At 47.1% G+C, this 24,760-nt stretch overlaps 1 protein-coding gene across 1 annotated transcript in view; it reads left to right on the top strand.

Annotated features, from left to right (window-relative positions):
* Positions 1-338: 338 nt before the first annotated feature.
* The window catches only part of LOC139234731 (elastase-1-like), a 42,526-nt gene continuing 18,104 nt past the window's right edge, over positions 339-24,760 (top strand). The window contains exons 1-3 of the mRNA XM_070865416.1: positions 339-657; positions 22,358-22,467; positions 24,198-24,292. Of these exons, the coding sequence (XP_070721517.1) occupies positions 495-657; positions 22,358-22,467; positions 24,198-24,292 (368 nt within the window). The 5' untranslated portion in view covers positions 339-494. The remainder of the gene's footprint in view (positions 658-22,357; positions 22,468-24,197; positions 24,293-24,760) is intronic.

Below are 24,760 nucleotides of genomic sequence, written 5' to 3'. Positions count from 1 at the left end.
TAATGAAGCACTAAGGGACATATTTGTCATCGAAATCGGCCACGAAGGCCTCCTACACAAATTGCTCTATGCTGACATCACGGTCACCCTGCAGAAAGCAATTCAAGTGAGCCAGGCCTACATGGTTTTGGCCCGCGACTCCAGGCGAATACTGACCCAGGACTCTAAACCAGTGAGTGCAGTGCACTCCTAAAGACAGAAATGCTGCCCCGAGTCCCGCAACCCTGAGTACGCCACATGGGGCAAACCGGATGGCCCTGCGCTGGCGCTGTGGAGGAAACCACAGGGCCCACCAGTGCCGCTACAAAGACTATGCATGCAAAGGCTGCAAAGAAAAAGGGCACCTTCAGAGAATGTGCAGAAAAGGCTGTACTCACTGTGTCTCTGATGAGTTGGCTAATCACCGGGGCTCCGACACAGATGAAGATGAAGCTGCTCTAACCCTGGGAGAGGAGTATGGAATCTTTGCCTGCTCCACTGGAGGTTCTCTGTAGATGATGGAAGTGGACATCGACGGGGTCCCAATCTCCATGGAGATCGACACAGGGGCGAGCCAGTCTGTGATGAGCCAAAAGATCTTTGAAAAAATTTGGAAGAATCCTGCCACTCGACCAAAACTGTCTCCTGTCCAGGCAAAGCTGCTCACCTATACCAAAGGTAAAATCCAAATCATTGGCAGTGTAAATGTCCAGGTCTCTCAGGGCGGCGTGTTGCACAAACTTCCCCTGTGGATTGTAGCTGGCGACGGTCCCACGCTGCTGAGCAGGAATTGGGTGAACCGTGTCCACATCAGATGAGGTGGTGCTGTAAAAGAAAAGAGCACCACAGCCTGCCTGCAGCAAGACCACAGAATGGCTGCAGCACCACAAGCATGTGGAAGAAAAGAGCACCACAGCCTGCCTGCAACAAGACCACAAAATGGCTGCAGCACCACAAGCATGTGGAAGAAAAGAGCTAATATGTGCTTACTATACAGTATAAATACACACGAGGCCCATACTTGAGAGAAGGTCACTCTGTGACCAGTAACCTTTATTAGCCAGCATTGAAATGATGAAGGTGGGTGGAGCTTCCCCTTTTAAACCTGAAAGTCCAGGTTAGGAGTGTCTCCCACAAGTTCACCACCTAGTGGTCAATGTTCTCATGGTGTACAACTTCGTTTAATTTATAAATGGGTTACAATGACTGTTGAATACATGACATCACCTCCCCGCCAAAGTCTTATTGGGATCACAGGTTAAGTCTCTCTGGTGGTTTACGCTCCCTTGTAGAGCGCCTGAGTTGGGGCTCCAGTTGTTGGGCGCTGGCCTGAGTGTCTGCTGTTTGCGGTGCCTCAGGCCTGTCCGGACTGCCCACAGTGACTGGGCTCTCCTCCACTTGGTTTCTGTGTTCGGTCACCTGTGAAGGAGTGAACTTGATATCGTGTTCTTCCTCTGCTTCTTTGATGGGGTTGCTAAACCTTCTTTTTGTTTGATCCACATGTTTGTAGCAGATTTGTCCATTGGTAAGCTTAACTACCAGAATCCTATTCCCCTCTTTGGCAATCACAGTGCCTGCGATCCATTTAGGCCCTGCAGCGTAGTTGAGGACAAAGACAGGGTCATTGACATTAATACATCGCGCCCTCGCATTCCCGTCATGGTAGTCACATTGTGACTGGCGCCTGCTCTCAACAATTTCTTTCATGTTGGAGTGTATAAGGGATAACCTGGTTTTGAGCGTTCTTTTCATCAGCAGCTCTGTGGGTGGAACCCCTGTGAGCGAGTGTGGTCGGGATCTATTGGCCAATAGGAGGCGTGATAAGCGGCTTTGTAGGGAACCCCCTTGGATTCTGAGCATCCCCTGTTTGATTATCTGCACTGCTCGTTCCACCAGGCCATTTGAGGCCGGCTTGAACGGTGCCGTTCTGACATGGTTGATATCATTTCCTGTCATGAAGTCCTGGAATTCAATGCTTGTAAAGCACGGGCCATTGTCGCTGACCAAGACGTCCGGTGCACCATGGGTGGTGAACATTGCCCATAGACTTTCTACCGTGGCAGAGGATGTGCTTGAATTGAGAATGTCACACTCGATCCATTTGGTGTAGGCGTCTACTACAACCAAAAAATTTTTTCCCATGAAAGGATCTGCGTAGTCCACATTGATGCGTGGCTATGGCTTGGCGGGCCAGGACCAGGGGCTAAGGGGGGGCTTCCCTGGGCGCTTTGCCCAGCTGGGCACACGTGTTGCACCTGCGAACACGAAGTTCCAGGTCTGCATCTATCCCTGGCCACCAAACGTGTGACCTGGCAATTGCCCGGGTGCTCATTGTGGAGTTCTCTGATGAACATCTCTCTGCCCATCTGGGGTATGACTACTCGGTTTCCCCATAGTAGGCAATCGGCCTGAATCGAGAGTTCATCCTTGTGCCTGTGAAATGGTTTGAATTCCTCAGGGCATGCCCCGTCTGGGTGCTCTCTGGATCGCTTCAGTTTTGGATGCAGTAGGTCTGATCCCGTCTGCTGCTACCCTCATCCCCAGTCCCCATTCAGGACACATTTCTTGACTAAAGACAGTAGCAGGTCTCTATTTGTCCAGACTTTGATCTGACGGGCTGTCACGGGTGAGCCTTCGCTTTCGAAAGCTTCAACAGCCATGACCATCTCAGCAGCATGCTTGGTTTCCCCCTCGGTGGTGGCTAGAGGGAGCCTGCTGAGTGCATCGGCGCAGTTTTTAGTGCCCGGTCTGTGCCGAATTGTATAGTTATAGGCGGCTAACGTGAGTGCCCACCTCTGTATGCGGGCCGACGCATTTGCATTTATGGCCTTGTTGTTGGCCAAAAGGGATGTTAGGGGTTTGTGATCTGTCTCCAGTTCAAATTTCCTGCCAAACAGGTACTGGTGCAATTTTTTACTGCATATACACATGCTAGCGCTTCCTTTTCTACCATCCCATAGCCCCTTTCTGCCTGGGACAGACTTCTGGAGGCATAAGCTACTGGCTGTAACTGGCCCTTAGCATTAACATGCTGCAACACACATCCGACCCCATAGGACGATGCATTGCACGTTCAAACAAGTGTCTTACATGGGTCATAAAGCGTTAATAGATTGTTAGAGCATAACAAATTTCATGCTCTATCAAAAGCCCTTTCCTGGCTGTCTCCCCAGACCGATTTGCGTAGGAGCATGTGTAGCGGCTCTAACAGCGTGCTCAATTTAGGAAGAAAGTTACCAAAATAGTTCAGGAGCCCCAGGAACAAATGCAGCTCTGTCGCGTTACGGGGTCTGGGTGCTCTCTGGATCGCTTCAGTTTTGGATGCAGTAGGTCTGATCCCGTCTGCTGCTACCCTCATCCCCAGGAATTCTACCTCTGGAGCTAGGAAGAAGCACTTCACCTTTTTCAGTCACAGACCTACCCGATCCAGTCTGCGTAGCACCTCCTCCAGGTTGCGGAGGTGTTCTTCAGTATCACAACCCGTGATGAGGATGTCATCTTGAAAAACCACTGTCCTTGGAATCGACTTGAGGAGGCTTTCCATATTTCGTTGAAAGATCATGGCGGCTGAGTGAATCCCAAATGGACATCTGTTGTACTCAAACAACCCCTTGTGTGTCGTGATGGTGGTCAGCTTCTTCGACTCACTCGCCAGCTCCTGGGTCATGTAAGCTGAGGTCAGGTCCAATTTTGAAAAAAGTTTGCCACCGAATAGCGTTGCAAAGAGGTCCTCCGCTCTCGGTAGCGGGTACTGGTCTCGGAGTGATACCCAATTCATGGTGGCCTTGTAATCACCACATATCCTGACCGACCCATCCGCCTTGAGCACCGGCACAATCGGGCTCGCCCAGTCACTAAATTCGACTGGCAAAATGATGCCTTCCCTCAGCAGGCGGTCCAATTCGCCTTCTATCTTTTCCCGCGCCACGTACGGCACCGCTCTGGCCTTGTGGTGTACTGGCCTGGCATCCGGGTTTATGTGCATCACTACCTTGGTCCCCATGAAAGTGCCAATGCCGGGTTGAAATAGTGAGTCAAATTTGTCCAGGACCTGTGAGCATGATATTCGCTCCACAGAGGAAATTGCATTGACATCGCCCCATTTCCAGTTCATGACAGCAAGCCAACTCCTCCCCAACAGTGCTGGACCATCCCCCGGGACAATCCAGAGTGGCAACCTGTTCTCCGAATCTTTGTGGGTCACAACTACCATGGCGCTGCCAATCACCGGAATGATCTCCTTTGTATATGTCCGTATCTGTGCGTCAATTGGCAATAATTTTGGCCTCCTGGCCTTGGACGCCCACAACTTGTCAAACTGTTTGATACTCATCAGGGACTGGCTGGCCCCCGTGTCTAGCTCCATTGACACTGGGATGCCATTGAGGAGCACTTTCATTATTATCGGTGGCGTCCTGGTGTATGAACTGTATATGTGCTCCACATGAACTCGCTGAACTTCAGCTTCCAGCGATTTCCCCCAGTGTCCATTTGGTCTCGTAGGGCTTACATCGGGCCCGTCCTCCTCATACATCAACCTGGCTGCAGGCTTCCTGCACATACGCGCCAAGTGACCGCTGACATTGCAGTTTCTGCAGGTATATTGCTGATACCTGCCAGCTCTGGCTGTGTGTTTGCCTCCACACCTCCAACATGAGTAGTTGTTGGAAACAAAAGGTTCATTACCAGTCAATCGTCTCTGACTGTGTCTGTAACTGTCCTTAAGCGCACCATTGACAGGTGTTGATGGCCCCATTACTGGCTGCATTGTCCCTTATGATGGCATGAATCACCATTCAGCTAGCCATTGTCTCTGTTGAATTCCCCCTTTGGGTTAGACTACATGCTCGGGCATGTCCGATTGCCCCTGTCTGCCTGGAGAACTGTGTGCCGCGTTAACAATGTTGACTCCCTGTCCATTTGCTGCATTTAAACCAAGATTTTTGTCAAACATCATTCTGGTCTCTTCCCCCCCTGAGATAAATGTCTGGGCCATCAAAGCCGCCATTTCCAGGGTCAAGTCTTTGGTCTCAATCAGTTTCTTGAAAACCCCAGCGTGCCCAATGACCTCAATAAAAAAGTCTCACAGCATCTCCGCTCTGCATGCATCTGGGAACTTACATAGGCTCGCCAGTCGCCGGAGGTCTGCCACGAAGTCTGGAATGCTTTGCCCTTCTCGCCGCCGGTGCGTGTAAAACTGATGTCTCGCCATGTGCTTGCTGCTCGCCGGTTTAAAGTGTTCCCCGATCAACTTACTGAGCTCTTCAAAGGTCTTGTCTGACGGCTTCTCTGGCGCTAGAAGGTCCTTCATCAGGGAGTACGTCCTGGATCCACAAACCATCAGGAGATGAGCCCGGCGTTTGTCGGCCGAATCCTGTCCCAGCCATTCCTTAGTGACGAAACTTTGCTGTAGTTCAATAAAATCATCCCAATCATCACCAACACAGTACCTCTCGTCTGTGCTGCTAGTGGCCATGCTCGTGTGGTTTAAATCCCAGTTTCTCGTCGCCAATAATATGTCCTTACTATACAGTATAAATAACACACGAGGCCCATACTTGAGAGAAGGTCACTCTGTGACCAGTAACCTTTAGTAGCCAGCACTGAAGTGATGACGGTGGGTGGAGCTTCCCCTTTTATACCTGAAAGTCCAGGTTAGGAGTGTCTCTCACAAGTTCACCACCTAGTGGTCAATGTTCTCACGGTGTACAACTTAGGTCAGTTTATACATGGGTTACAATGACTGTTGAATACATGACAAGAGCACCACAAAATGGCTTCATCAGACCTGCATTCAAAATGGCCTCCTCCATGCCACGAGTCAACATGGAGGAGCATCATGTGACATTGAGCAGCCAATTGGATTTGAAAGCTCCCTTAAAGGAGACCGGTAACCAAAAAAATTTAAAGGGGAAGTTCCAACTATTTGAGTACATGGACTTTAAAGTTAAAGATGCAATTAAAGGGTGCAAGCATGAAAATGTATGCAATGTAACCATGAATTGTGATGCTGGTTTAACTAATGTGACTAATGAGATGAATGCAGGTGTCAGTAAGGTTAAGAACAAGTTTATTATGCTTAACAATAATGATAGAGATTGTGAAATGCCTAATATAACCATGTCTGTTGAAACCAGGACACCCAAAAGTGATGCAAGTGCTAGAACGTATAATGCAGGCTCGACTATGTGTGATCAGAGCCAAGGTGTCATGTATATCGGTCGGATACTGCCAAAGGACATTGGGTCCTACAGGGACCATGCTGATGCCAATGGAATCCCCCTGTGGGAGACCCCCAGGTCCAGAAGGCTACCTGACCATGTAGCCTGGACCTTTGGAACGAATGTGATGCCCCTTGCAGGACACACACACAGGCAGTTGGAGCAGACCCACCAAAGGGACAGTGGTCAATGGGCAGCCCAGCCACCACCAATGGCAACCGGCACCAGACCAGCCCTACAGCCCCTGGCCACCAGGGCCAACACCAGAAGCATGAGGCCAATACCCTCCAGCTTCCCTGGCAAACCCTGGGATGACCTGACCCTCATCCCCATTGGTGGACAAGGAGCCCACCCAGTCTTGTGGCCTTGCCCACCACCCCACAACTACCCACATCACAGTGTATACACCCCACCCACTGCTGCCGTGGTTACCTCCCTGAGGGATCCCACAACAGTGACAGCCACTTGGTTTGTGTATGAGGGAGGGGAAACATATGAGGCCAGCCTCAAGCACAGGGGTCACACCTGGCAACCACACAATCCTCACCACAACCTCCCATAGCCCACCACTGATCACCTCCCCTGGTCATGACAACTAGGATATGAAAAATGCTCAGGGGGGAGTATTGTTATGTAGGCATGCCTGTTCGCTGTGTGATGTCTGTAACACTGTCATGCAACATTGAATGTACCTTTGTACTGTACACAACTTACTGGTACACTAGAGGGTGCTGTTGCTGGAGACCCAGGGGTTACCTGCACACGGCAGGTAACCCAGTATAAAAAGGAACACACAGCTTGTTGTCAGCACTCAGGAACTGCTAATAAAGGACTGCAGGTCTGCACAGTTTAAGTACCATGCCCTGCCTCGTGGAGTCATTACTAAAGGTACCTACATACACTACAGTCCCAATTGCAGCGGATTTTTCCCAGTCAGCTTCTGCCTAACAATGTGGGGCCATCCCTTGGCACAATCCACAGCGGAAGTTCGTGTACTGCTCCATCATAGGAGACTTTGACTTCTGCACTGCTAATTACAGGAATCAGTTCCTTGGTGTAAGGCTTTAGTTTGGTGTGAATGGGGCTGAGCTTGGGCCTGTGTGCCTTGTTGTACCACAGCCTGTTGAAGGCCTTTTTACTCATTATGGACTGACTCGCACCCGTGTCCAGTTCCATAGATACTGGAATTCCTTCAGCTCAACTTTCAGCATTATTGGTGGACATTTCGTGGTGAATATGTGTACCCCGTACACCTCTGCCTCCTCGGCACGAGTCTCCAATTCAGCCTGATCCACAGTGGACCGATCTTTCTCTGCAACAAGGTGGTTTGTAGGGTTTGCAGCTCGCCTGCACATTTGCTAGAGGTGTTCCATTGTTCTGCAACCGTTGCACGCATAGTGCTTGAAGCGGCACTAATGGGGCCGATGATCACCTTCATAGCGCCAACAAGGTGTTAACTGCCTCGCATTAACAATTAATGGCGAACTCTGGGTCATCTGAGGTCGGGCAGCAGCAGCCGGCGTGTACATTCTGCCATGTATATTCCTGCTCGGAAACAACGTTACTTTGTGCACAATACTGGCCGAAACTTCTTTACGCTGCAAAATCTGTTTAGTGTTGTCACTGGTGGACATAAATGCCTGGGCTATCGTTATGGCTTTACTTGATTCGGAGTTTCAACAGTCAACAGTTTGCGAAATATTACCTCATGGCCAATGTCCAGTACAAAAAAGTCTCTAAGCATTTGTTCTAGGAATCCCTCAAATTCGCAATGTCCTGCGAGGCGCCTTAGTTCGGCGACGTAGCTCGCCACTTCCTGGCCCTCCGACGCTGACACGTGTAGAACCGATATCGCCATCAAAACGCTTTCCTTAGGATTTAGGTGCTCCCGGACCAGCGTACACAATTCTTCATAGGATTTAGCTGTTGGTTTTGCCGGAGCTAGGAAATTCTTCATGAGGCCATAGGTTGTTGCCCCACAGAGAGTTAGGAGGATCGCCCTTCGTTTGGCAGCATTCTCGTCCCCTTCCAGCTCGTTGGCCACAAAGTATTGGTCGAGTCTCTCCGTGAAGCCCTTCCCAATCGTCTCCTTCTGAGAACTTCTCCAGGATACCAACTGTTCTTTGCATTTTCATGCGGTTGTTTGTTACCTCGTCGCCAATTGATACGTTCATAATAAAGGATGAAACTGAGTACTGTGTATAATGAGCAAGTGTGACCTTAGCTCCTTTAATAATACAGAGTGCAGGTACCTCGTGGGTGGCCTGCTTATATACCGTGCTCCCAAGGGATGCTGGGATCCCTTGGGACTCCAACAGATAGGCCCTCTGGTGGTGGTGTGATTCAGGTTGCAAGGGGTTAAATACATAACACTTTTCAGATCGGGCCAGGGAGAATCGCTATCGAGAATTATTAATTCGAATGATATATTACTATGGTTTTTCCTTGGCTGCAGTTCAGGTCTCTCTCCGACCCATGAGAAGTGAAAGTGGATAGACAAATGTGCAGCTCGAGCTCTGGCTCGCGTTCCTTTTCTGCCCCATCCAGCGAGCCGAATAGAATGACTTGGCGGGCCGGACATGGCTTACGGGCCGCATTTTGCCCACCCCTGCAGTAGGAGATGCTTTTCTAAGGGTGCAGGAGGCGTACTCTTCAGAGGGCGTTGTGTACCTCAACCCATTGCCACAATTTGTAAAAGGAGCAGGCCAACCCAAACCTAAAAATGATATGATCTGAGCTGAATTCAGAATTCTGGCAAGAGTTACACTCTGTCAAAGGGGCCTTGTTCCTGCTCCCAATTCATACCAGTTTTCCCAAAGCAATACCTTCTAGAAAGTGATGCGTAGTCACTGATACAGCTGTTTGCGCATGGTTAGTCAACCCATTATTGAAACGACTGATTTGACTCACCATGGGATTGGCTGACAAGCAGGCGCGCACAGAGCAACAGGCCACCCAGAAGCATCTCGGCCCCGCTGTTTAGCTCGGGCTTCATTGTTGAACAGCAGAGCAGGTTAATCCTGGGACAATAGTGACATGGGGTCACGTGAAGGCTCCTGCATGGCCGGCCCTTATATAAATAAGGGATTGACAAGAGGGATGTTTGGAACCACACGATGGAAAGCTGCTGAAGATGCTGGAACAGACTGTGCCTCTCATTGCCCTTGCATTGTCGCTAACCCAGGCCTTGTATATTGGCAATGGCCTTCAATACAAAGCTACACATCTAGGTAAGAGCGCTGAAATTGCCCTCTGAATGAAAAAAGTCAAAAGGCTTTACTGGCAACCTAAATAATGTTAGTGTGGGTCAGTGACCATAAAAATACGGATAGTGTGGAATAGGGACAATCAAAATACAGTTATGTTTCTTTTTATTTATTCTTGAGATATGAGTGATGCTGACAAGGCTGGAGTGTCTAGAACTAGGGGGCACAGTCTCAGGATAAGGGGTCGGCCATTTAAGACTGTGATGAGGAGGAATTTCTTCACTCAGAGGGCTGTGAATCTTTGGAATTCTCTGCCCCAGAGGGCTGTGGATGCTGAGTCTCTGAATATATTCAAGACTGCGATAGATAGATTTTTGGACTCTAGGGGAATCAAGGGATATGGAGATCGGGCAGGAGAGTGGGATTGAGGTTGAAGATCAGCCATGATCTTATTGAATGGGGGAGCAGGCTTGAGAGGCCATGTGGCCCACTCCTGCTCATATTTCTTATGTTCTTAAGGACGTGTTTATTGCCCGTCCCTTGTTTCCCAAATAAGACGATGGTGGACTCTTTCTTGCAACTCTTGTGGGCGATGGTGCTCCCATGATGTTGTTCGTCCGGACTAGTTTTTCTCGGGATGTGGGCGTCGCCAGCATTTATAGCCCATCCCTAGTTGCTCTGAGAAGGTAATGATGAACCTTCTTCTTGAACAGCTGGTAGCAGTTTTGATGCAACTGAGGGGCTTGCTAGGCCACTTCAGAAGGCAATTAAGAGCCAACGTCATTGGTGAGGGCTTGTCGTCACATATAAGCCAGGCCGGGCAAGGACGGCAGGTTTCGTTCCCTAGAGGGCATTAGTGAAATAGTTGGGGTTATTGCGACGAGCTTTGTGCTCACTTTTACTGATAATAGATTTTTATTTCCAGATCTTTAAAACTGAATTTTGATTCTCAAATTGCCATGAAGAGGGTTTTGAACTCGTGTTCCCTGGATTTTTAGGCTAAACCTCTGGATTACTAGTCCAGTAACATAATCACTACACTTCCGTATCCCTTTTTAATCCAAACACTGTTCGTGCAGATAAGTGACAGAGCAGGTCCGTTGTTCTTGATGTTATACAAGTAGATAGCACATGGGAAGAAGTGGAATCGGACTTCCATTTAATAACAGCAAGGTTGGTGTAGGTTGGAAGAAAATGGCTTGGACGCTGGTAAACAACACGACTGAATATTTAGCACTGCATGTTTCAGCGAGCCCCTTGGTTGATTCTCTGTCATAGCGAGCTGGCCTAGTGAAGACTGAGTGATTGCACAGAGGAGGGAGACAGAAGGCTGGATTCTCCTCCTTTTGGTGGGGTAGCCGGGGGTCGGAGGGGGGTGGGCAAGACCACCTTTGAGTTCGGCGTGACCCCAACACATTTTTCTGGCTCGGCGTGTAGCGTGAGCCCCTGGTGGTATCCCCGCTACCAAGAGTGAACCGGAGTCAGGCGTGCGAGAGAACTGAGGTGGTGCTGCTGTGAAGCCCTCTTGCAGCAACTGGGAATTTAAAGAGGCGAGGGGCGAAAAAGCCATGGAGAAAAGGTGACATTTTATTTTTGTGCCTTGGCCAAGACTGAGGCCTAAAAAGGCAATGATTTTGAGGCCTACACAGAGGGAGAGAAAGCCTCCATTCTGCCCTCTCCCTCTATCCAGCCAGTTTGGAGTCCTTACCGCTACTACACCTGTGGTGATTTTTACAATCCTAGCCCCTTTTGGGGCTATCCTGGATCAGGCATACTTCTCAAGCGTTCACTCTCAACTTAAGGTTGAGGTAGCCAAATCCTAAAGATGCTGAATGGGTCTGAAGGTCTGGTCTATCTCTCCCTAAAGGAAAGGAACAACCCGAGAATGTTACCATCCTCCAAATAGCAGTTTTTAGCAAGTTTCAGCCAGATTGTAATGTCCCGGATTTTATAAGGGTCCGGGGAGGGTCTCTCCTCAGTAGTGTACCTCTTCAACAAAAGAGTGTACGGAGACGTGGTTCGTGAGTTAATGATACAGAAGACTATGAGAGACAATTCTAAAATATATAGAGGTTTATTAAAGAACCAATCTGCAATTTACAGTGGGTGAGTCAGTCAATCGCAACGTTAACAGTTCTAAAAAAGGTGAAAAATACAATCTTATTTCTAGTAGAGAATCTAACTTTTAAATCTAAACTTCATTACAGTATTACAGTTCTTAAGCTTGTTTAAACAGGATATCCATCAATTATCAAGATAGCACCTTAAATCCCTGAGTAATAGAAGACTATAGAGCAGGCACGATGCCTTCTGCCTTACTCTGATAGTCGAGAAACACCCATTTAAGCAAATCTAAAATTCTCATTCGAGCTCTCAATATTTATACCCATTTCGGTTTGGGTGTTTTCCACAAGTATTTCTTGTTGATCAAGTTAATTGTCGCTAGTTATTTTTCAGCTGACCTTTGCATTGCTAACCACCGTATCAATACAGGGCCATTGTGAGTTTACCATCTATGTTTGAAGGGCAGATGCCATTTGTTTATGCGATGGACAATCCAGATTAGGCAATTCAGCCAACTGCTTTTCAACAATTGTCCTGTTTTAAGAAGTTAATAAAGTTACTTATTGAGGATCAGCCCTTGAAGGCTAGAATTCTTTCAAAGCTCGGACTCCAAAACTAGCCAAACCAGCTGAATGCTATCTCAACAATTGTCTCATTTTTAAAGAAGTTAGAAGATAGAATTCCTTCACACACCGCCTTCCTGCTGGCGGTCGGTGTGGCAGTAAGCAGGGAGATGGGGTGCTTTACCAGGCTCCGTCTCTGCCAACATTTACACACGTCGGGGAGAAGAGGCAGACGGCGGGCTGTCCTGATTGGGGGGCGGTGTGGAAATCGAGGTCGCAGTGGGAACATGGCCGCCAGCCTAGCTGCCCGATTTTCCTTTCCTGGCCAGTTTCAGGTGGGATAACAGAGGAAAATCCCACCCAGAGTCTGGCATCCTGAGGCCAATCTTACATTCAGCCTCAGAATAGGCCTGGGAGTTGTTCCAACACAAAATTCACCCCCCACCCCCCGGCTTCGATGGGCTTTCGTTATTCAGTTTGTGCTACAGAAATTTGCAAACAATTTATCAAATCCCTGCAAACGTCTGCGCAAAAGGTGGGCTGGAAGTATCAGAAAACACAAAGGTATTGTGAGTTAAACTCATAAGCTGAACAGCAGAATAACTTACGCCGGCCAATCAGATTGCTTGGCCCTCAGTTTGACTGACGTCCATTATATGCGATTATGTGGCTCCTTTGGGTTAGTATTTTATTGCTTCTGCATTTTCAATGTGTGAGGTGAGGTGGTTAATTCTCAGAAGCAACCCTCCAAGCAGCTACCAACAGAAGGGCTATCGGTGACACAGTAAGCCAAGCCCCCATCTTCCCTCACCTGAGTAAATCAACGCTTTGCCAATAGAAGAATTCATCACGACATTATTGAAAAGCGCCTGTGACATTCAAACTGTCATAGGGTGTTGACTATGGGAGCAGTCAGATGGTCTTTAGTGGGTCTGTACATTCCTGGCTCCCTATGATTATATGAAAAGCAGTGTGGAAGTCCGCTTGCCACAAGGTTCAAGGGGAAGGCCCAAGGCCACCTTCACAGGTCAACAGTGATGGGCAATAAATGTTGACCTTGCCAGTGACGCTCACATCCTGACAGCAAGTAAAGTAAAACGCACGGTAGCTTTATGACCTACCATTCATCTTTTGGATGTGATGTTAAACCGAGGCTCCGTCTGCTCTCTCAGCTGGATGTAGAAGATCCCATGGCACTATTTCAAAGAGGAGCAGGAGCGTTCTCCCCAGTGATTTATCCTTCAATCAACATCATTAAAACAGATTATCTGGTCATTATCACATTGCTGTTTGTGGGAGCTTGCTTGTGCGCAAATTGTCTGCCGCCTTTCCTACGTTACAACAGTGACTACACTCCAACAGTACTTTGGGAAGTCCTGAGGTCATGAAAGGTGCTATATAAATGCAAGTCTTTTTGTTTTCTCTATCGCCATTCAAAATAGTGGTGATATCTAGTTAAGCAACCCCATTCTGTACAGAGATAAATGGGTTTATAGTACAGCCTGTGATATACTGAACCCAACAGTATACGTAGTGTTAAAAGACTGCGGTACACTGAAAACCTTGTATTGCCTTACTTATCACGTCTCAGGAACATCCTAAATCACTTCATCCAACTTATTTTGGCGTGCAGTCATTCATTATGTTGGAAAACACAGCAGCTATTATGCACACAGCAAACAGCAATGAGAGTAATAATCAGGTGGTTTGTTTGTTTGATAATGTTTGTTGAGGGAGGAATATTGGTCATGGGATCTTTATAGACCATCTAAGCAGACAGTCATTACCAACAATGCAAGTTGAAATTTTACCCAAATGTTTTCCCCTTGCCAATGACATTACTAGAATGGTACCAGGCATGAAAGACTTCAGCTATGTGGAGAGAGTAGAGCCCGGAGTAACAGCGGTTGTGAGGAGGCAGAATACCTCCAGCGAAACAACAACAGGAGCAACAATTGAAAAACAGTCTAAAGTGATGTTAAAACCAGGGAAGGAGCTGATTGGTGAGTAGCTGGTAAGTGTTTCTAGTTAATAGTATATTAAGTAATGCCCTGTCAGCTCAGTCCCGTGGAATGCACATCCTGTGACATGTGGGAACTCCAGAACACTTCCCGTGACCTGGACAAACACATGTGCAGGAGGTGTCGTCAGCTGGAGGAACTCGAGCTCCAGGTTTCGGAGCTTGAGCAGCAGCTGGCGTTGTTGCGGTGCATCCGCGAGGCTGAGAACTTCGTGGATAGCACGTTTCAGGTGGTGGTCATGCCGCAGCTTAAGAGTGTGCAGGCAGAGAGGGAATGGGTGACTGCCAGACAGAAGAGGAGGGCCAGGTGGGTAGTGCAGGAATCCCCTGAGTGCATCCCCTGTTTTTCTGCAACTGCAGACATGACTCCAGGATGGTATGTTGCCTCCCTGGTGTCAGGGTCAAGGATGTCACTGAGCGACTGCAGAATATTCTGAGGGGGAATGGTGAACAGCCAGAGGTCGTGGTTCATATCGGTACCAACGACATAGGTATAAAGAGGGATGAGATCCTGCAGGCAAATTTTTCGGAGCTAGGAAAAAGATTAAAATGTAGGACCTCAAAGGTTGTAATCTCTGGATTACCCCAGTGCCAGGCGCGAGCGAGTATAGAAATAGCAGGATTGCGTAGATGAATGTGTGGCTGGAGAGATGGTGCAGGAGTGAGGGCTTCAGATCTCTGGGGCATTGGGACTGGTTCTGGAGGATGTGAGACCTGTACAGGCTGGATGGGTTGCATCTCAACAGGGCCGGAACCAATATCCTCACGGGGAGGTTTGCTAGTGCCAATGAGAAGGGTTTAAACTAAGTTGGCAGTGGGGTGAGCATCAGGATGCAGCATTAGAAATGAGAAACAAGGTGCACAAAGGATTGGGAGAGACAGAGAGCCCTAAATTAAGGAATAGCAAGGTATTAGGTGGGGTCAGACTAAGGGAGAACACAAGATGGTCTAAGATAGGTTTACAGTGTATGTATGTGAATGCACGAAGCATAGCAAACAAGGTAAGTGAGCTGCAGGCACAAAGAACCACATGGAAATATGATGTTGTGGCAATAAGGTCAGGATTGGGTATTAAATATTCCTGGTTATAAGGTGTTCAGGAAAGATAGGAGGTGGTGTGGCAGTATTGATTAAGGAGAATGCTACCGTGCTGGAGAGGGAGGATGTCCGAGAGGAGTCAAGGACAGAATCTATATGGCTGTGGTTAAGAAATAATAGAGGTGCCATTACACTGCTAGGTGTATTCTATAGGCCACCAAATTGTGGAAACGTTATGGAGGAGCAAATTTCCAGAGAAATTAAAGAGAGGTACAAGAACTATAGAGTAGTAGCAATGGGGGAACTTCAACTATCCTAATATGGACTAGTAATAGTATAAAGAGCAGAGAAGGGGAAGAATTTCTGAAGTATGTTCAGGAGAACTTTCTTGATCAGTATGTTTCTGGTCCAACAAGGGAGGAGGCATTGCTGGATCTGGTTCTCGAGAATGTGGTAGGTCAAGTGGAGCAAGTGTCAGTTGGTGAACATTTAGGGAACAGTGAACATAGTATCATAAGGTTTAGATTAGTTATGAAAAAAGACAGGGAGCAATTTAAGCAAAAATGTTTAACTGGGGGAAGGCCAATTTCAGTTGGATGAGAACGGATCTGGCTCGGGTAAATTAGAATCGAAGATTGGCAGGCAAAACTGTAATGGAACAATGGGCTGCCTTTAAAGAGGAAATAGTGCAGGTACTGTTAAGTTTCATTCCCACTAGGGGGAAAGGTAGGGCAACTAAAGTCAGGGCTCCTTGAATAATGAAAGAGATAGATAATATGTCTCTTTTAGACAAGCAGAAAAAGAGCGCTTATGACAGATGTCAGGTTGCAAATACATCTAAGAATCAGACTATATATAGAAAGATCAGAGGAGAAATAAAAAAGAAAATAAGAGGGGCAAATAGAGGGTATGAGAATAGAATGGCAGCCAACATAAAAGGGAATCCAAAAGTCTTCTATAGTCACATAAACGGCAAAAGGGTAGTAAGAGGAGGGGTGGGGCCAATTATGGGTCAAAAGGGAGACCTATGCATGGAGGCAGAGGATATGCTGAGGTACTAAATGAATACTTTGCATCTATCTTCACCAAGGAAGAGATACTGCCATAGACATCGTGAAGGAGGAGATACTTGATAAGATAAACATTGATAAAGAGCAGGTATTAGAAAGGCTGGCTGTACTTAAAATAGATAAATCACCAGGACCGGATGGGATGCGTCCTAGGATGCTAAGGGAATTGAGGGAGGAAATCGCAGAAGTACTGGCCATAATATTCCAATCCTCCTTAGATGCAGGGATGGTGCCAGAGGATTGGAGAATTGTAAATGTTACACCATTATTCAAAAAAACGGTGTAAAAATAAACCCAGCAACTACAGGCCAGTCAGTTTAACCTCGGTAGTGGGGAAGCTTTTAGAAACAGTAATCAGAGACAAAATTAACAGTCACTTGGATAGGGGTGGATTAATTAAGGAAAGCCAGCACGGATTTTCTAAAGGCAAATCGTGTTTAACCAACTTGATGGAAGTTTTTTGATGAGGTAACAGAGAGGGTTGATGAGGGCAAAGCGGTTGACGGTACACGGATTTCCAAAAGGCGTTTGATAAAGTGCCACATAATAGGCTTGCCAGCAAAGTTGAAGCCCATGGAATGAAAGGGACAGTGGCAGTGGATACGGAATTGGCTAAATGAGAAGAAACAGAGAGTAGTGGTGAACAGTTGTTTTTCGGACTGGAGAAAGGTATACAGTGGTGTTCCCCAGGGATCAGTTAGAGGACCACTGCTTTTCTTGATATATATTAATGACTTGGGTGCACAGGGCACAATTAAAAAATTTGCAGATGACGCAAAACTCAGAAGTATAGTGAACAGTGAGGAGGGGAGGGATAGACTTCAGGAAGACAGACTGGTAAAATGGGCGGACACGTGGCAGGTGAAATTTAACGCAGAAAAGTATGAAGTGATTTTTTTGGTAGAAAGAATGAGGAGAAGACAATTAAATGGCACAATCCTGAAGGGGGTGCATGAACAGACAGACCTGGGGGTATGTGTGCATAAATCGTTGGCGGTGTCAGAGCAGATTGAGAAAGCAGTTAAAAAGACTTACGGGATCCTGGGCTTCATAAATAGAGGTAAAGAGTACAAAAATGTGGACATGATGAACCTGTATAAAACACTGGTTCGGCCCCAACTGTAGTACTGAATACAATTCTGGGCATCACACTTTAGGAAGGATGTGAAGGCCTTAGAGAAGGTGCAGAAAAGATTTACGAGAATGATTCCAGGAATGAGGGACTTAAGTTACGTTAATAGGCTGGAGAAGCTGGGGTTGTTTTCCTTGAAGCAGAGAAGATTGAGAGGAGATTAGATCGAGGTGTTCAAAATCATGAGGGGTCTGGATAGAGCAGATAGAGGGAAACTGTTCCCATTGGTCCAAGGGTCGAGAACTAGAGGAGACAGATTTAAGGTGATTGGCAAAAGAACCAAAGATGACGCAAGAAAAAAATTTTTTAGGCAGCGAGTGGTTGGATTCTGGAATGCACGGTCTGAAAGGGTGGTGGAGGCAGACTCAATCTTATCTTTCAAAAGGGAAGTGCATAACTATCTGAAGGAAAAAAAATTGCAGGGTTACGGGGAAAGGGCAGGGGAGTGGGACTAGCTGAGAGCTGGCACGGGCTCAGCGGGCCAAATGACTTTCTTCTGTGCTGTAACCATTCTATGATTCTGTGAAAATGGGGTTGTTCTCCTTCGAGCAGAGAAGGTTAAAAGGAGATTTGATGGAGGGATTCAAAATCATGAATAGTTTTGTAGAGTAGATAAGGAGAAACTGTTTCCAGTGGCAAAAGGGTCGGTAACCAGAGGACACAGATTTATTTTACACAATGAGTTGTTGTGATCTAGAATGCACTGCCTGAAAGCATGGTGGAAGCAGATTCAATAGTAACATTCAAAAGAGAATTGGATAAATACATGAAGGGAAAAAATGACAGGGCTATGAGGAAAGAGTATGGTAGTGGGGTAATTGGAAGGCTCTAGCAAAGAGCCGGCATAGGCATAATTGGCCAAATAGCCTCCTTCTGTGCTGTATCATTCTATGATGTTCTTCTGTTCTTATGTTCTTATTAATGTTGGGGAAGTCCAGAACCAGGGTCACAGTCTGGGGATGGGGGGTGGGACATTTGGGACCGAGATGGGAAGAGGCTTCTTCACCCGGAGGGTGGTGGGCCTGTGGAGTTCTCTTGCACGGAGGGTTGTTGGGGCCAGTTCGCTGGATGTGTTCAAAAAGGAGTTAGCTGTAGTCCTTGCTACTGGGGGGATCAAGGGGTATGGCGAGAAAGCAGGAATGGGGTACTGAAGTTGCATGTTCAGCCATGAACTCATTGAATGGCGGTGCAGGCTCGAAGGGCCGAATGGCCTACTCCTGCACCTATTTTCTATGTTTCTATTTCTATAATCATGTGATTAGTATCAACATGAAAATTGTTTGCTTATGACTGCAGCCCACAAAAATGTAACGGTCACCACTCTTATAAAGATTTATAATAACATCCTCGTAGCACACTGCTGTTAGAGTCACCAATAGTACTGGGAACCCTGTCAGTAAACTGCTGCTACTTCAAACATGTTCCTTATTTTCAATTAGTAGCCTACATTGGAAAATGGCAATCATGTTGGTACAGGTCACTGTGGGGCCGAATTTGGTCAAGGCCTCAGCCCGCCCAAGTGCCGCCGATGGCCACCGAGGTACGGGACGGTACTTTCGGCGGGATATTCATGAAGAAGGTCCCTCGAAGGGCGGAGGGCGGAAAATGAGGGACATACGCCACCAATCTGGGCGGCAGCGGGCGAGAAGTCTCATTCTCGGTGGCAGAGACGCTTACCGCCCAAGTGTCGCCAAGTCAGGCCCATGGAGGGTCGAAGACCTAATAATAAAAATCATGAACAAAAAATTTTTAAACTATCAGAAGACCTTTAGGGGACCCCATCAAGATAAGTTGCTGTGGAAAAATCAATTAAAAAATGTTCACTAACCTTTTTTCAACGATCTTCATACGTACCGCCGGGGACAGACCAGCCTTCTTGCAGCAGTCCACCCCCGTTCTGCCACCGACTCCCCCCCGCACAAATAGAAACATAGAAACGTAGAAAATAGGTGCAGGAGTAGGCCATTCGGCCCTTCGAGCCTGCACCGCCATTCAATGAGTTCATGGCTGAACATGCAACTTGAGTACCCCATTCCTGCTTTCTCGCCTTACCCCTTGATCCACCGAGTAGTAAGGACTACATCTAACTCCTTGTTGAATATATTTAGACAATTGGCCTCAACAACTTTCTGTGGTAGAGAATTCCACAGGTTCACCACTCTCTGGGTGAAGAAGTTTCTCCTCATCTCGGTCCTAAATGGCTTATCCCTTATCCTTAGATTGTGACCCCTGGTTCTGGACTTCCTCAACATTGGGAACATTCTTCCTGCATCTAACCTGTCTAAACCTGTCAGAATTTTAAACATTTCTATGAGATCCCCTCTCATTCTTCTGAACTCCAGTGAATACAAGCCCAGTTGATCCAGTCTTTCTTGATATGTCAGTCCCGCCATCCCGGGAATCAGTCTGGTGAACCTTTGCTGCACTCCCTCAATAGCAAAATGTCCTTCCTCAAGTTGGACCAAAACTGTACACAATACTCCAGGTGTGGCCTCACCAAGGCCCTGTACAACTGAAGTAACACCTCCCTGTCCCTGTACTCAAATCCCCTCGCTATGAAGGCCAACATGCCATTTGCTTTCTTAACAGCCTGCTATACCTGCATGCCAACCTTCAATGACTGATGTACCATGACACCCAGGTCTCGTTGCACCTCCTCTTTTCCTAATCTGTCACCATTCAGATAATAGTCTGTCTCTCTGTTTTTACCACCAAAGTGGATAACCTCACATTTATCCACATTATACTTCATCTGCCATGCATTTGCCCACTCACCTAACCTATCCAAGTCACTCTGCAGCCTCATAGCATCCTCCTCGCAGCTCACACTGCCACCCAACTTAGTGTCATCTGCAAATTTGGAGATACTACATTTAATCCCCTCGTCTAAATCATTAATGTACAATGTAAACAGCTGGGGCCCCAGCACAGAACCTTGCAGTACCCCACTAGTCATTGCCTGCCATTCTGAAAAGTACCCATTTACTCCTACTCTTTGCTTCCTGTCTGCCAACCAGTTCTCAATCCACGTCAGCACACTACCCCCAATCCCATGTGCTTTAACTTTGCACATTAATCTCTTGTGTTGGACCTTGTCGAAAGCCTTCTGAAAGTCCAAATACACCACATCAACTGGTTCACCCTTGTCCACTCTACTGGAAACATCCTCAAAAAATTCCAGAAGATTTGTCAAGCATGATTTCCCTTTCACAAATCCATGCTGACTTGGACCGATCATGTCACCTCTTTCCAAATGCGCTGCTATGACATCCTTAATAAGTGATTCCATCATTTTACCCACTACCGATGTCAGGCTGACCGGTCTATAATTCCCTGTTTTCTCTCTCCCTTCTTTTTTAAAAAGTGGGGTTATATTGGCTACCCTCCACTCGATAGGAACTGATCCAGAGTCAATGGAATGTTGGAAAATGACTGTCAATGCATCCGCTATTTCCAAGGCCACCTCCTTAAGTACTCTGGGATGCAGTCCATCAGGCCCTGGGAATTTATCGGCCTTTATTCCTATCAATTTCCCCAACACAATTACCCGACTTAATAAGGCATCTCGGTGGGCGGGAGTCTACTTACGCCACTTGTCCGTCCGCTGATGTCGGCGGGCGCTTCCCAGTAGCTCTCCCCTCCCGCCCGCTCCAGGCCATGTCGAAAGTGGCACTGGACGGATGTTGCAGAGGAATGTCGGCGGTAGTGGGTGGCAGTCGGCGGGACTGGGCGGTAAGTTGATCAATTTCGGCCCCTGAGCTCCAACACAATATACCATGGTATGTGTGCGGAGGTGGGGGGGGAGGCGGGGGGCAGGAATTGTAGGTTAAATGTCCCTACGGCTGAGTGGCTGACTCATCTGTGCTCCTGTTGAGAAGGCCCAAACAATGAACAGGCTCGTCCTCATGGAGGAGGAATGAAGAGTCATTCCCCTAACTGCTTCTGAGTAATAACTGGTAACAGGCTCAGGCCAGCATGGCCAGATGTTGCCGGCTTGCCCTACTAGTACAGTCAGTCTGCTAGAAACCTGAAAGAAAATAGTAAGATTTACACTATAGATAGATAGTTGGACAGATAGACCAATACATAGAATATACAGCACAGAAACAGGCCTTTATGCTCCAAAGCTTCCTCCCAACCCCGTGTGAAGGCCTTAGAGAGGGTGCAGAAAAGATTTACGAGAATGGTTCCAGGGAGGAGGAACTTCAGTTATGTGGATAGATTGGAGAAGCTGGTGTTGTTCTCCATGGACAGAGAAGGCTGAGAGGAGATCTGATAGAGGTGTTCAAAATCATGAGGGGTCTAGACAGAGCTGTAGAGAGAAACTGTTCCCATTGGCGGAGAACCAGAGGAGACAGATTTAAAGGGATTGGCAAAAGAACCAAAGGTGACATGAGGGAAAACTTTTTACACAGCGAGAGGTTAGGATCTGGAATGCACGGCCTGAAAGAGTGGTGGAGGCAGACTCAATTGTAGCATTCAAAAGGGAATTGGATAAGTACCTGAAGGAAAATAATTTGCAAAGCTACGGGGAAAGGGCAGGGAAGTGGGACTAGCTGAAGTGCTCTTGCAGAGAGCTGGCACAGGCTTGACAGGCTGAATAGTCTCCTTCTGTGCTGTAACCCTTCTATGATTCCATTCTATAACCCTATCAACACAACTTTCTATTCCTTTCTCCTTCATGTACTTATCTAACTTCCCCTTAAATGCATCTATACTATTTGCTTCAACTACTCCCTGTGGCAGCGAGTTCCACATTCTAACCACTCTCTGGGTAAAGACGTTTCTCTTGAATTCCCTATTGGATTGATTAGTGACTATTTTATATTTATAATTCCTAGTTTTGGTCTCCCCCACAAATGGAAACATCTGACTCTATCAAACCCTTCCATAATCTTAAAGACATCTATCAGGTCACCCCTCAGCCTTCAAAGCACTAGCCTGTTCAAATTTTCCTGATAGATGTAACCTACATAGGTAGACCGACAGGTAGATTGTGTGTTAAACAGACAGCTCTATATTGAGAGCAGTCCATGCTGACATCTATATTTATTGGGTTTTCAGACTGGCCGGGGGACTGTGGTATCTCACAATTCTTGCCGAATGTAGCTGGGAGGATCGTATCTGGGAATGAGGCACGTCCACATTCCTGGCCGTGGCAGGTCTCTCTGCAGGTAAACAACTCAATGAGGAGCGCTGATAGGAGATGAAGCACAGATCTGGGATCTGCTGTGCGAGGATATTCCGGTTTTTAGAATAGAGCTCAGTATGGTCGGCCCATCACTCCTGTGCCGGTTCTTTGAAAGAGCTATCCATGTCCGCCACATTCCCTTGCCCTTTCCCCATACCCTTTTACATATTTCTTTTTCAAATATTAATCCACTTCCCTTTTTAAAAGTTGTGGATTCAGCTTCCATCGCTGGTTGGACATTTCATTCCCTAACAATCCTCCGTGTTAAACAAGTTCTCCTAAAGCTCTCATTGGTAATGATTTTAAATATACCCTCTAGTTATCAATTTACCAACCAGTTTCTCTCTATTCGCCTTACAACAGTGACTACACTCCAAAAGTACTTGGTTGTAAAGCACTTTGAGACGTCCGGTGGTCATGAAAGGCGGGATATAAATGCAAATCTTTCTTTCTTAGCAAAACCCTTCATAATTTGGAAGGTCTCCTGAGCCAAACAAAAGAAAATGGCTAATATCTATTTAAAGTGGGATTGAATGTCACGACAAGTCGATACGAAGGGTCTATTCTCCCAGTTTGGACCCTCGCTTGACAGGACCATGGATCAGGGAATCGGGTTTACAATATTCCTCGGGGAGCACAGAAGTACAGAGTTACCCTAATTATCTCATTACTTCTGGGTCTTGGCCTCAAGTCGATCCCAGAGTCAAACAGCGAAAGTCTCCTGAGGTTGTGAATGAAATGAACGTGTCTAGTCTCGTCCCAGTTCCCAGTGGGTATGGGTCCATGATACAAAGGTGCTCTTACTTTTGTATCCAATTGGCACAGAATTCGCCATATCACTGTGAGTGAGGTGAGAATGAGAAGGAAAACAAGTGAACTTAGTGCATGGGATGATCCTAAAACTTCAGAGATGCCACAAGAATGATTGGCATGAGAATTGAAAATATCAGTCTGGTGCAGTGGGGAGTAATCTTTTAGAGGAAATCTTCCCCTGTGGTCAGGCAGAGTAGAGCAATTTCATTCTACAGCCAGCACTACGAGGTCGATTTTTGTCCCTGCTTTTGAGCAGGAATGAAGTGGTAGCGCAGGAAAATGGCGGTGTGCTACGAACCGCCCCCTTCTGGCTGCTGATCTGCCCACCACCATTTCCACCCAGTCCTGGAAACGCATGGCCAAAGGGCCATTAAGGTACGAAAATTGGGGTCCCATGACCCTATTGCAATTTTCAGGGACCAATGGGTTGTGCCCGCATTGCCCATTGGTTCTTAAAGGGACCATGTCAGGCTGATCAAAAAACGGTAAGTAAAAGTTTATTTTAATATGATATTTGTAGGGACAGGAGCAGCATTAATGTTCCCCTTGACCCCACAGAAATCTTTCCATTGGCTGCTGTTCCCTCCGTGAGAAAAATGAAGATAATTGGAAACATGAGAAGGCAAAAAAACACCCCTGGCATGGACAGACCCCTTGTCTCAAGAAATAAAAGCTGTGGAAAAAGCCTATTTACATATATTTTCATTTTAAAAAAGGCCTATTTGAAAGCAAAATAAAAAATGTCTTCGTTGGTTTTGTTCCCAGGCAGGTGGATAGTGAAAACTGCCCGATTTTACCTCCCTGTAATCCCAGGGACAATGTTGGTGACCCAGCCGTTGAGGATCAAATCTAACCATTACCTCGAAGACTATAAAGTAACCTGTCTTTCTCTCTTGCTAGGTGCGTCCCAGGGGGAGTCGGTCCTACAGGCATGTATGTGGTGGGACCCTCATTCACAAACACTGGGTCCTGACTGCAGCACATTGCTTTCAGAAGTAAGTGAACAAAAGCTTAAGGAACCGTGTTCAAATTACAGACAGCGACAGAACTAGTGAAGTGTGTCTGCATTAGTGCTTTACCGGATCTGTAAACAGAGGTCTGCAGAATTGGTGATAGTGTGACTGCATTATTCCATCGATGGTTTAATGTACTCATTGTTAATGTTTTTACATATCAATGAAAACAAAGCTGGCCAAACTCACTTGTTCCCTCAGGTGCAACTCCAGTGGGAGTGTGGAAGAAGGGCCCAGATATAGGCCGGGACCCTGATGTGCTTGACCTTACTCCATCCAAAGCTAGCAAAGCGGGTGGAGCCTAAGTCGGAGCTTGGGGCGCGGCCAGGGGCAGGAACTCCCTATGCTGGGAGCTCTGGCTTCCCTGCGCTGAGTGGGACTTGGCACAAGGTTGGAGGCCTGTAAACATAGAAAATAGGTGTAGGAGCAGGCCATTCAGCCCTTCTAGCC

This window comes from Pristiophorus japonicus, chromosome 22, assembly GCF_044704955.1.
Source record: "Pristiophorus japonicus isolate sPriJap1 chromosome 22, sPriJap1.hap1, whole genome shotgun sequence".
Classification (NCBI taxonomy): domain Eukaryota; kingdom Metazoa; phylum Chordata; class Chondrichthyes; family Pristiophoridae; genus Pristiophorus; species Pristiophorus japonicus.
This window is presented reverse-complemented; position numbering and strand designations above follow the sequence as displayed.